The sequence below is a fragment of the Notamacropus eugenii genome, chromosome 3 (assembly GCF_028372415.1).
Source record: "Notamacropus eugenii isolate mMacEug1 chromosome 3, mMacEug1.pri_v2, whole genome shotgun sequence".
NCBI classification, from domain to species: Eukaryota; Metazoa; Chordata; class Mammalia; order Diprotodontia; family Macropodidae; genus Notamacropus; species Notamacropus eugenii.
The window spans coordinates 38485439-38499346 of NC_092874.1; the positions used below are offsets into that span (position 1 = coordinate 38485439).

General features: G+C 39.4%; 1 protein-coding gene across 4 annotated transcripts in view; it reads left to right on the forward strand.

The window, feature by feature from the left end:
* COLQ (collagen like tail subunit of asymmetric acetylcholinesterase) overlaps positions 1-3409 on the forward strand; it is a 69439-nt gene extending 66030 nt beyond the window's left edge. For 2 of the 4 annotated variants that reach the window (XM_072651276.1, XM_072651282.1), the window contains exon 17: positions 689-1042. In XM_072651276.1, the coding sequence (XP_072507377.1) occupies positions 689-758 (70 nt within the window). In that variant the 3' untranslated portion in view covers positions 759-1042. Of the gene's footprint in view, positions 1-688 lie in introns of all 4 variants that reach the window. The other 2 variants (XR_011976601.1, XM_072651281.1) reach the window with 2 other exon arrangements.
* Positions 3410-13908: the final 10499 nt, after the last annotated feature.

A 13908-nucleotide genomic window follows, 5' to 3' on the forward strand; every position in this document is an offset into this window, starting at 1 on the left:
TGATTGATCGATCAGTTATGACAACTCCTCTATCAGGAGGGAGCTTCTTGAGAGACTGCGTGTCATGGGCATGGGATCCAAAAGGTCCGGTTCAAATCCCAGTTCTTCAACTTCTCCTATTTGGGCTGGTTTTTCTTCATCTGTAAATGTGAGAACATTGCACTAGACCAGGGGTCTTGGATTTGGGGTCCATGGATGCCTAAGAGGGACATGGACAAATTTCTGGGAGGTCTGTGAACTTGTTTTTAATATTTGGATGACTGCATTTCAATATAATGGATTTCCTTTGTAATTCTCTGTGTTTTATTTTATGCATATGAAGTCAGGATTTGAGAAGGGGACTGTGGGGTTGACTGGACACTGCCAGAGGGGTCCATGACACAGAAAGGCTTAAGAGTACTTGGCCTAGATGGTCTCTAAGGAGGTATCCAGGTGGTCCAGTGCACAGAGTGCTGCTACTTACTGACTATGTAGCCCTAGCAAGTCAATCCCTCAGTTTCCCCTCCTGTAAAATGGAGATAATAATAGCACCTACCTCCCATGGTTGTCCCGAGGATGAAGTGAGGTGGCTTTTGTTAGACTCTTAATGCTAGCCATTATCATTCAGCTTCCTTCTGATTCTCACATCCTAAGGTCCCATGGTACCCGTGGAATCCTCTCTGACCCAAGGTTCTCTTTCTCGCCTCAGGTCCTATGGGGAATTGAGATGTAATTCGCACTGCTCCATTGACTCCACACCATGCCGCTATTTCACATGAAGGGATGCAACATGGGCATTATCCCCTGTGCAGTGGACAGCAGCTGCCATGACACTAATTCAGACTGGCATAGCCATGCCAAACCTCTGCATGAAGAAAAAAACCAACCATCTTGCTGCTGACGACTGTTGGAGATGTACGCTTAATTAGTTCTGACTGGAAGAAAAAATGGACCACTTATCCTTGTCTTAATCCAAAATACAGATGGCATCTCATAGACTCACTCATGGGAGCTGGTCTGCTGCCCAATTGTAAAGGCAAATTAACTGGAAAACAACAACAAATCTGCATATCCCAGAAAACCATGTGATAAGACAATGATACCTCAGTTTAGCGCTATCTATACACAGACTTTTGGGGGTGTTGTTTGAATTGAGTTTTGATCTGCAGCTTTCAATTGTCTCTGGGTATAGCCCAGGCATGGAGGTCATGACAGCACTCTTCTACCCTTCTGTGATTTTGTGTGTCAGGACCACACAATAGTACAGACTTCAGCACCAGTGACTTGAAATACCAAGGATGCCAATAACTGACAGAGTGATGCTCCCATGCCACTGTGGAAGGGACCCTTGGTCACTGGTCAACCCCAGGAGACTCTTGAAATGTAATGAAACTGCAGAGGGCATCCAACCATCCCTCCCAGCCCCAGACTGAGCAGTCACTATCTCCCTTAAGCCTCCTGGAGAGCCAGCTTCAAAAAAAACTTGGAAGGTCAGTTCCCATCCTGACTCCTGTGAGAACAGATGCTTACTGAGAGTTTTCTGGACTAGCTAAAAGAACTGTCCCCGAGGTACGTGTTCATTTTCCTGGCATTCCCTTGAAGGGGGAGCCCACTTCTGTGTCCAGGCCTTCTTTTCTCTTGATTGGTTCCATGTCCTAGTGACCACACCTCCACACCATTCTCTTGTCAAGTTCACACATGTGGTTCTGCACCAGGATGCAGTCCGTCATAGTCTTTCAGTCCTTCAGGAAACCTGGTCCCCAGTCTTAACTGTATAGTATTTTGCCACTGAAAATGATGTCTCTGTACATCTCGTCTTTCCTGAGTGAATTCTTTGTGACACCTCTCCAGGTGTATGAATCATGTGGATCTTGTTATATTTACAGATGGGAGCTCCTGATTTCTTTACATGTGAGTCCAACAGGCCTGTGAATTGTCTCTCAGTTAGTTTGGCCAGAGAGGTCTTTGCTGTGTCCTGTAAAGAAGGGTCAAATGTGATATTGTATCTGTCCCTGTGGCATTAACAATAGCGATGTCTCCATTTACTAGAACTACCAAATGACTTCTTCTCTGCAGGAGGATGAATGTTCTGTATGTTTCATGCAAACCCATCACAAAAAGGGCAAGGAATATGCCATGCAGTGCACATGTCTGTAGACTACACGCTGATGTAACTGGTGTCCCAGTTTATGACAGACTCCAAGGGCTGGGGCTGGATGCAGCATGGCTAGATTCAGTCTTGTCACTGTCTCCCTGAAAACTGGATGCAGGTGAGGAAGTCCTTGATTCATATCAATGAACAAAACACTTTTCCTTTTCGCCAAGTGGGGAGGAGCTATTGCTGTTCCCCACTGACACGGGAATTCACGGATGCAGAAGGAATAAAGGTGGTTCATTTACTCTCAGTGACTTGCTTTTGCTTAGTGGTTTGCAACCAGTTCAGTGTTGCTAAACACCGCCGGAGGGGTGGAGGTGTAACAGTCTGGATTTAAATCTGTTTTCTTGACCTTCTCTGTTGGCACAGATCAGCTCCTATTGTCTTAAAGGGGTGATTTGAAATTCTTTTTTTAAGGAAAGAACAAAAAAGGATTTCAGTTCTTTTTAATTACGACAGCATATAGCACTTTGGCAGGAGACAGAGGCAGCCAGAGCAAGGATTGACTGTGGGTGGTGTGGAGCAAGGTAGTATCTTATGTCAGCCTGTCCACCACTCTAGGACTCATCTTCATCAGTAAAGTGATGGGGTGAACTTGTTGACTTCGAAGGCCTTCCACCTCAAATGTCCTTTGACACTCTCTATGACTACTATCCAATCCTTGGCAGCATGGGCATTATGCCTTTTTTATAGTGACGAAGGCCATCTTCTTCAGTGATCACAGATAGGACCTGCATGCTCAGAAACTGTGGGCAGGTCTACGGAGATTTTTTAAAATCATATTTAAGGACACATCTGTGTTTTTGCTCCCCTCTTGGACAGAGAATGAATCTGAGGAAAGTCTTCAGCTTATTCTGTTGGGTACATCCCTTATGGGAGATATGAATGGATGAACGTGTTCACACTGTATACCCAGCAGGACTTCCTCCTGGATGGCCATCCACTTTGTCTACCATCCTGGGTTTTTGTTGCCCCATAAAAAGGCTTCTGCTGCTGACTGTGTTGCTGCCATGGGGATCCTTAAGCACGGGCTTATTACTGGCTGCTCTGTCTCTGCACCAGAATGTCCCTGGAGGCCCGTTTTCTTGCCCTTCTCCTAGCTTCTCCTCCATGCCTCTGGAGCTAAGGAGTCAGTGTATTACATCCTGCCCATTACATGTGCTTTTCCCTATGAGTCATGTAATCTTGTAATACACATTTAATGTATCAATCATATAGATTTTGGAACTGACCATATTGCACAATCTACACACAATAAAATCCATCTCTTTGAAATACGGTCTCCTCCTTCCTAATGTCTGTTCTCCTTCCATGTCCGACGCAGTCAGCTTTTGTTCTTTGGGCTACCTGTGTTTGTTATAAAATTACATAATGAAAATGAGCCACATTTGTAAAAATGCTTTAAGACTTCCTTTGTTGTAATGGATACAACATGGATGGGGTCAAGCAGAACTGGGTTCATGTGCTGCCTTTGTGTGCCCAGGGCAAGGCAGTTAACCCCTAAATTTCAAAGTGCAGAGAGTAATAGCTGTAGGGCCAGCCCCAGCACTGATGACTCAGATGAGAAAGTGAACAAAGAAGCCCTTTGTCAACTTGAACTTGCCATAGAAATGTCCAAGCTTAGTATCATTTCCTCATAACGACCAGGTCCAGAGGGAAGAGCCTTGGAGACAGATTGAGTCCCTGTCTTCTGACTCCAGATTCAGCGTTCTTCATGCATTGTTCAGAACCCAATGTGAAATGGAACCGGAAGGTTGGGGAGTAGAGATGGAGATAAATCAAATTCACCAGTGTGACCCCTCTGACCCCTGCAGCTCTCCCCACCCCATGTGAATCCTTGGGCCATCATCTGGAAAATATGCTGTTCAGGTTTTCGTTTGTCTAAGCGTATCAAGGCTTGCCGAATAAGCTAATCTCTCATAATTTGGGGAGGTCTTGTCTTTCTTTCCCTTTTCATAAATTTGACAAACATGGATATTTTCATAGAGCAGCAAAAATTTGTATATGAAACTATCAATTTCTATCACATTTGTTTTTTTTAAAAACAGATCAAATTAAACATGGTGGTATCAACACTGTCCACTGTTTCCCTCTCCCCTTCTGAACGTTTCTGATAATGTTCAGAAAAAAACACAGAAGGTGTTTTTCAAATGTTTCTTGATGTTTTTCTTTAATTTTATTATTATTATTATTATCACTAACCCCTCGGTCCAATTCCCTACATAACTAAAAGTACAGTTAAGTAAAACAAACTTATACATTGGCTGTATCTGAAAATATGCTTCATTCTGCACTCACATTCTACCATACTACCTCCCTGCAAGAAATAGAAAGAATCCTTCACCATCAGTCATATAAAGTTGTGATTAGTTCTAAAGTCTTTCAGAGTTGTTTTCCTTTACAATACTGTAGTCATTGTATAAATTGTTCTTCTGGTTCCATTCATTTCCTTTGCACATCAGTTTATGCAAGTTTCCCCATGTTTCTTTAAATCTGTCCTTTTTTGATAATTTTTAAAGGCACAATAATATTATGTTACATTCAAATGCCATCATTGGTTCAGACTTTGTTTCCAGTTCCTTGCTGCTACAAAAAACTTTTGCTATACATATTTTTGTGTACATATGGGTCCTTCCATCTATTTTTAGCTTATCTAGGATATGTGCCTAGAAATGGTATCCCTAGGCCAAAAGGTAATGCAGTTTAATGAATTTGGGGATATAGTTCCAAACTGCTTTCCAATCTAGTTGGATCAATTTACTCCTTCCCCAATATGTCAGCAGTGTGTCGATCTTCCCACAATTGTCATTTACCTTTTTTTTTTTTTTTAGCCAGCTTTACCAATCTGATGAAGGTAAAATAGAAACTGTCATTTTAATTTGCATTTTTCTTATTATTCATGATTTGGACCATTTCCCCAGAACCATGTATTGTTGATTGCTTACATTTCTTCTTTTGAGATATGCTTGTTCACATTCTCTGATAATTTATTAAATCTATTGGGGAATGGCTCTTGTTCTTAGATATTTATATCAGTTCCCTGTGTCTTGGATATTAGCTTTTTTTATCAGAGAATTTGCTGCAAAGATTTTTCCCAAGTTAACTATTTCTTTTCAAGTTCTAACTGCATTCATTTTGTTTGTACAAAAACTTTTTGATTTTACAGAATCAAAATTGTCATCTTATCTTTTATGAACATCCATATTCCCTGTTTGGTCCAGAATTCTCTATAGCTGTTATAGGTACCTCCTTCCTTCTCCTCTAATTTGTTTACATAACCTTTTATATCTAGGTCAGGGATACATTTGCAGTTTATTGTGGTGGATGGTGTGAGAGGCCAGTTTCAATCTAATTTCTCCCATACTGCTTTCTAATTTTCCCAGCAGTTTTTGTCATAAAGTGAGTCTTTACCCCAATAGTTGTGTGTTGGGATGTCAAATACATTCCTACGTTCTTTGCTTCTGGGGCTTTTGTACCTAGTCTGTTCCATGGATCAGCTTTTCTATTTTTGAACCAGTGTCAGATTGTTTTGATGATTACTGCTTTTATAGTATAATTGGAGATCTAATATTCCTAAGCCCCCTTCATTCCCATTTTTTTCACTATTTGTCTTGAGCTTCTTGATATTTTGTTCCTATAGATTAATTTTGCTATTATTGTGTATAGTTCTGTAAAATAATTATTTGGTAATTTGATTACCATGGCATTGAATCTATAAATTAATTTGGATAGTATTGTAATTTTTATCATATTGGCCTGACTCAACAATGAACAATTAGTATCTCTACAATTATTTAAGTCTTCTTGTATTTCTGGAAAGTGTCTTGAAATTATATTAATATAATTCCTCTGTGTGTTTTGGAAAGTGGAATTTGAGATATTTTATACATTCTATTGTAATTTCAAATGGAATTTATTTTTCTATGTCTTTGGGTTTTATTGGTCATATATAGAAAGGTTGATGATTTTTGTGGGCTTATGTTATAACCATATGTTTTGCTGGCTATTGTTTCATTCAGTTTTATTTGAATCTCTAGGGTTTTCTAAGTAAAATATCATCCGAAAAAGTGATAATTTTGTTTTCTTTTTTGTCTATGCTTAGACCCTTAGTTTTTCTTGTCTTACTGCTTAAGCTAGAATTTCTAGAACTGTAGCAGATAATACTGGTGACAGTCAATATCCTTGTTTGACTCATGATATTACAGGAATGGCATCTTGCAAATCTCCATTATACATGTTAGCTTTTGGTTTTACAAAGATGCTGCTTACCAAAATTAAGGAAATGTCCCCTTAGAATTCATTAAATTTAAAGGGTTTTTTTTTTGTTATTTAAAACATAAAAGTTTTAGGGGTTGTTTAAATTGTTTCATTATATTAATCTGGACATTTTTTAAATAAATATTAATACATTTAATTTACCATTTTTGTTGGCATAAAATTGAGCAGAATAATTCATAATTTTCTTTATTTTTTGTGCCATTTTTGTTTTTGCTTATCTGGTTTTCTTCTATTTTTAAATTAAATTTAAAAGCGATTTATTAGGTTTTTGTTTTGTTTTTTTCAAAATACCAGCTTCTGACCTCATTTATCAACTCAGCATGTTGTTTTCTTCATTTCTTCACCATTTATGATTTTCCAAATTTTTATTTCTGATTTAGTTGAAGTTTTCTGATTTGTTACTTTTCTAGCTTTTTTTTTTTTGAAGTACCATGCCTGTATTATTGATCTTTTTTCTTTTGTTGATAAGCGTTTCAAAATATAAACTTCTCCCCACAGACTATGGGGGCAGCATCCCAAAAGTCTTCATATATTGTTTCATTATTGGTTTCATGAAATTAGCTGTTGGTTTTGATTTGTTCTTTGATCCACTTATCCTTTAGGATTAATGAGTCTTCATTTAAGTTCGACTCCTTCACAAGCTCTTGATTGTATATTTTTACTGTGTTATGGGAGAGTAAAGAATGTCTGATAATTCATTTTTCCAATTTGGAAGTATGGAAATAGTGACTTTAAAAAGGCCCCATATACACTAAAATATTTATATCAGCACTTTTTGTGTTAAAAGAGAACTGGAAACAAAGTAGATGCCCATGAATTGGGAAATGGCTATGTAAACTACAGTTCATCAGTGCAATAAAATATTACAGTACCATAACACACTCATGGGAAAGTGAGCTGGGAAAACAATATACATAATGACAGAACAACCTTAAAACACATGAAGTTGTGTTTGGTGAAATTACAAAGGCTGTGCCTGGCCCCTTCCTTAGGCCAGTCCCCCCTGGTCATTTTTTGTGTGATAATGGAATGATATGACAGTCATAGACTATTAAGGGTAAACAAAAGAAGATTCACTGAACTATAGCAGAGGGACATTCAACAAGGGCATATAATTTAAGGATCAAGTTGATTCATGTTGAGTGAAACTCTCCTCTTGAGTTTAACTGCTAATGCCCTCTAGCTTCTGGAGCTCCTCCTAGCTGTTTTATACCCAAGTGACCAGGTGTTATCAACAGCCTTAACCTTTAGTCCCCTGAACCAATTAAGTCTTGGAGGTTGATTTCAATACCCTTTAAGGAAAAAACTCTCCTAATTTATATAGGAGAGACAGGTTAGATATTGCTCCAACCATGGTCTCAAAAACAAAACTACAAAAAGACACATCTCCCCACCTCTTTTGTAGAAGGTGGGGCACAGGTGTGGGACATTTCATGGAACATCATTTTGTAAAAAATGTGTTCATTGCTTTTGTTGAATTTTTTTTTCCTGCTTTTTAAAAGGAGTTCTTTTTTTTTATAAGGGATGGCTCTCTGAGTGGAGGGAGGGAAGAGTTGCAGGAGGAAATGTAGGTGATGGAAAAACAAAAGATAAAAATAAAAATTTCCTTAAAATACTTCTCTAATTTTGGAATTTTTTTTAATGCCATAACACATTGGATTTTTGTAAATGTGCCATATACAGTTGAGTGATATCTATAATTCTTTCTATTCCCATTCAGTAATTGCCACAGATCAATAACATCCAATTTTAAAAATTCTATTCAGGTCTTTAACTTTCTTATCTTTTTGTTCGATGTGTCCAAATCTGGAAAAGTCACATTGCGTCTGCAACTGTTGTAATTTGGTAGTTATTGGGTTAACTTTTCCTTTGAGTACTTAGGGGTGGGGAACCAGCTACCTTGAGGCCACATTTGACCTTCTAGGTCCTTGGATGAGGTCCTTTGACCGAGTCCAAGTTTTACAGAACACATTCTTTTAAGGGGATTTGTTCTCTGAAGTTTGGATTCAGTCAAAGGGCCGCACTTGAGGACCTCCAGGGCCACATGTAGCCTTGAGGCTACATTAAGTCCCTGACTTAAATGACATGTCATTCCATGCATATAAATTATTTATATTATTTTATTACCCGCCACACTTTTAAATATAATGAAGCGTCCCTGCTTACTATCTCTATTAACCATGTATTTTTACTCATGTCTGAGATTATAATTGTTACTCCCTGATTTATGAAATTGGCTCAAAGCATGATAAATTCCACTACAACGCTGTCCTTCTTTGAGCTGTTTCTTATGAACATGTTTTTCGATCCATTGTGCGACCTATTCCTTCTGACAGAGGAATTTATTTCTTCAGCATTCTTTATAGAGATTTTCCCCTCCATCTAAACCTCACACCTTTCCTTCTCTTTGCCTCCCAGTCCCCTCTTTACAAAGAGAAATGATGGTGAAAGAGAGAAATGCTCAATCCTAGTAAACTATACTAAAATGGTCTGATGTCACTCCTCTGTCTCTCCTGGTCCAGACCCTTGGGGCTGATTCTTGTGCTCTCTCCTTTTAACGCCCCCATTTTAATGACTTTCTTTTTTTAAATTTATTTATTTAACTTTTAACATTCATTTTCACAAAATTTTGGGTTCCAAATTTTCTCCCCATTTCTCCCCTTCCCCCACCCCAAAACACCAAGCATTCTAATTGCCCCTATCACCAATCTGTCCTCTCTTCTAACATCCCTCCCTTCCCTTGTCCCCATCTTCTCTTTTGTCCTGTAGGGCCAGATAACTTTCTATACCCCATTACCTGTATTTCTTATTTCCTAGTAACAAGAACAATACTCAACAGTTGTTCCTAAAACTTTGACTTCCAACTTCTCTTCATCCCTCCCTTCCCACCCATTCCCTTTGGGAAGGCAGGCAATTCACTATAGGCCATATCTGTGTAGTTTTGCAAATGACTTCCATAATAGTCATGTTGTGTAAGACTAACTATATTTCCCTCCATCCTATCCTGCCCCCCATTACTTCTATTCTCTTTTGATCCTGTCCCTCCCCAAGAGTGTTGACTTCAAATTGCTCCCTCCTCCCGTTGCCCTCCCTTCCATTATCCCCCGCACCCTGCTTATCCCCTTCTCCCCCACTTTCCTGAATTGTAAGATAGGTTTTCATACCAAAATGTGTGCATTTTATTCCTTCCTTGAGTCGAATGTGATGAGTAAGCTTCATGTTTTTCTCTCACCTCCCCCCTTTTTCTCTCCACTGAAAAGTCTTTTACTTGCCTCTTTTATGAGATAATTTGCCCCATTCCATTTCTCCCTTTCTCCTCCCAATATATTTCTCTCTCACTGTTTAATTTCATTTTTTTAAAGATATGATCCCATCCTATTCAATTCACTCTGTGCTCTGTGTGTGTGTGTGTGTGTGTGTGTGTGTAATCCCACCAACTACCCAGATACTGAAAAGTTTCAAGAGTTACAAATATTGTCTTTCCATGTAGGAATGTAAACAGTTCAACTTTACTAAGTCCCTTATGACTTCTCCTTGCTGTTTAGCTTTTCATGCTTCTCTTCATTCTTGTGTTTGAAAGTCAAATTTTCTTTTCAGCTCTGGTCTTTTCATCAAGAATGCTTGAAAGTCCTCTATTTCATTGAAAGACCATTTTATCCCCTGAAGTATTATACTCAGTTTTGCTGGGTAGGTGATTCTTGGTTTTAGTACTAGTTCCTTTGACTTCTGGAATATCCTATTCCATGCCCTTTTATCCCTTAACGTAGAAGCTGCTAGATCTTGTGTTATCCTGATTGTATTTCCACAATACTTGAATTGTTTCTTTCTAGCTGCTTGCAATATTTTCTCCTTGACCAGGGAACTCTGGAATTTGGCCACAGTGTTCCTAGGAGTTTCTCTTTTTGGATCTCTTTCAGGCAGTGTTCTGTGGATTCCTTGAATATTTATTTTGCCCTCTGGTTCTAGAATATCAGGGCAGTTTTCCTTGATAATTTCATGAAAGATGATGTCTAGGCTCTTTTTTTGATCATGGCTTTCAGGTAGTCCCATAATTTTTAAATTGTCTCTCCTGGATCTATTTTCCAGGTCAATTGTTTTTCCAATGAGATATTTCACATTATCTTCCATTTTTTCATTCTTTTGGTTTTGTTTTATGATGCTTAGTTTTGCAGGTAAGTATTCCTGATAAAAAGCCCTTTCTTTTACCTTTTAAAAGATTGAGTCTCCTTTGTTAGTACGTATAGCAGTCCTGTGTGATCCTGTGTTTCCTTGGACCTTGAACTCTACTTCTGGCTGTTTGCTGCATTTTTTTTCTTTGACTTGGATATTCTGGATTTTGGTTCTCGGTGTTTTCAGTTTGGGGTTTCTTTCTGGAGATGATTGGTAGTTTCTATTTTTGCTTTGCCTTGCCCTTCCCAGTAGAACTGGCAAGTTGTCTTTTTTTAAAATATGATATCCAGGTTTTTTTGGTCACAAATTTCAGAATTGGTGATACCTAAAATGATCTCTCCTTGAACTGTTTTTAAAGTCTGTGTTCTCAATAGTATATTCCTTCACACATTTTAATCTTTTAGTCTTTTGAGTTTGTTGTAGTGTTTCTTTCCTCAAGAAATTGTTGATCAGTCTCCTCAAGATGGTAGACTAAGGAGAAACAAAATAGCCAAGTTTTCTCATGACTATTGGGCAGCTAGATGGTGCAGTGGATAGAGTCCTGGGTCTAGAGTCAGGTAACTTCATCCTCCTGAGTTCAAATCCAGCCTTACGCTTATTAGCTTGTGACCCTGGGCAAGTAACTTAGCAGTGTCAGTTTCCTCATCTGTGAAATGAACTGGAGAAGGAAATGGCAAACCATTCCAATATCTTGGCCAAGAAAAACCCCAGGTAGGGTTACAGAGAGTCAGAGCTGAAAAATGACTAAGCAATAACTCACAACTACTCCAGCAAGAGCTTTAAAAAAAAAAAAAAGGAAAAGGAATTGCATTGAACTGAGACAAGAAATTTAAGGAGAAACTACAATAAATACATTTTTGGCAGCTCAGAATTCTGCACGCACTGAGAAGGGGTTCAGACAGAAAAGGCTGGCTTGAGAGTATATTTAATGGAAGTTTCACAGTGGTGGACAAGGGGCAAATCAGGGAAGCCTAGAATCTAGTCTTGGGGCAGAAAGAAAGGATCCAAAACCAGAATGTAACCAAGGACCCTTGGAACCTACAGCTATGTTGTTCTGCCCCTAAACCAGGGCTCAGAAATCTATGAAATTTGGACTAGAAGACCAATTCAGTACTTAGCCTGTCAGTCAATCAGTCAAATAGCATTTATTAAGTCTCTACTATGTGCCAGGCACATAGGGCAGCTAGGTGGCACAGTTGATAAAGCACCAGGCCTGGAGTTTGGAAGATTTGAGTTCAGATCTGGCCTCAGAGATTTTTTTAGCTATGTGACTCTAGGCAAGTCACTTAACCCTCTTTGCCTCAGTTTCCTCCTTTGTCAAATGAGCTAGAGAAGAAAATGGCAAACCACTCCAGTATCTTTGCCAAGAAAAACCCAAAAGAGGGCACAAAGAAACAAGACTGAAACCACTGAACAGTAACAAAAATGTGCAACACACAATGCTAAGCACCGGGGATACAAAGAAAAGCAAAAAACAACCAACCAAAAAAACAGTACTTGCCTTCAAGGAGCTCATGGTCTAATAGGACAGAAAACATACATACAATTATGTAAAACAAAATATGTACTGGATAAACTGGGAGTCATCTCAGAGGGATGGAACGAAGATTAGGAGGGCTGGGAAAAGCTTCTTGTAGTGGGGAACACTTCAGCTGGGACTTGGAAAAAGTCAGATGAGCGAAGGAGAGAATTCCAGGGCATAGGCAACAGCTAACGAAGACACTCATTAGAGCTGGGAGATGGAGTGCTGTGTTTGTAGAACAGCAAGTACAGTGTTCATGGAAGGAAGTATGGTATAAGAAGGCTGCTTCTGTCTCCCTCTCCCAGTGGTCCAGGTCAGGTACTGGCCTGTGACACATCTTCTGTCTCCTTCTTCTCACACAATATAGACTGCCCTTGCTGGCCAGATGCTCCTGAAACCCCTAAAGAATACAGCACTCCTTACCCAGATAAGAATCAGTGCCAAAGAAGGCCCCCTCCAATCCTTCTAGAAATACACAGAGCCTGGCCCAAAATAAAAGTCCCAATTTAGAAAGGCTAGAAAATGAATAAACAGAAGAAAACATCAATGATAAGGAAATCTTATGGAGCCTGGGAGGCTCGAGACTCAAATCCTTATTACTTACAAGCCCTCAAAAGAAAATCACAGATTTGCTATAAACTGTACTAGAAATTCTTTGATAAAATGAAGCAAAAGTTTTTAAATGAAAGTATAAATGAAACAGAAAAGGAAAGAAATGAAAGGATAAGCAGCGATAGTACAAGATATAACCCAAACTCAAGTGAGAGAGTCCTTGAAAATCAGATTTGCATCAACAGAAATCTGTGACCCTATGAAACAAGAAATACTTGGGACACCAAGTTCTGTTTGTTCATTCTCTTTTTTAAAAAGCTCTCTTGTAAGCTTTTCAACCTTCTCTTCTAAGCTGTTTATTCATCTTATTTTTTCCTCAGTGTTGTTTCATTGTATTTCATTTTCAAAATCTCTTCATTTCTTCTAGTCACTCTTGGAAGCCCCTGTGTTCAAACCATTATTTTCTGTCAAGCCCTGTTTGCATTTGCTATGGAGTCACTCTCTTCTATTTACCTCTTGACTTCCCTTGACCCATAGCATTTCCTCATTGTGTTGGGAGATTTTTCATTCAATTCTATCTCCAATCTCAGTTTGTGGAGGGGGACTTCATGCCAGGACCAGACTCCCTATCCTGCACTCTTGGATGAGATGGGCAAGCCCAATTTTGGTCCTATCTCCTCAGTAGTCTGAATGCCATTTCTGTTGTGATTCTAGGTGAAGTAGCTGGTACAAGGTTCCAGTCCCTTTCCTGGTGGTTCAGTTCAGATGTTGGGCTTCGCTGTCACCTGCTATAGCAGGTCAAGCTGTAGTCAAATTTTATTGACAGGCAAGTCTCAGGCCTCCTGCAAAGATCCCTCTGCACACCTGGTCATTGAGCTCCCCTTGCCCTCTTTGCCTCCTAGTTCTCCATTCCCTGGCTCTGTCTCCCTGTACTGTCCTATCAAAAAGCTAGCTCTGTACCTACCAGCTGCTCCAGTAGGTTAGAGTTATGATTCCCTTGTTTGTGGGAACTTGCACTTCTTTCACATCCCCAAGACATAACCCTACAAGGTACAATACTAGTTTGCTAGAGATTGGCCTGGCTTCTTACTCCTGGGGCATCCCAGCTTGAAACTCCCACCGATTTCAGGACAGTAGCTTGCATTGGTTTCTACCTCCCCTCAGCACCTGCAGGTCTTTGGCCACCTTCTTGGACAGTCCTGGACAAGATGGAAGAGTTTATTCATGTTTCTCTTTGGTCTCTGGATTTCAA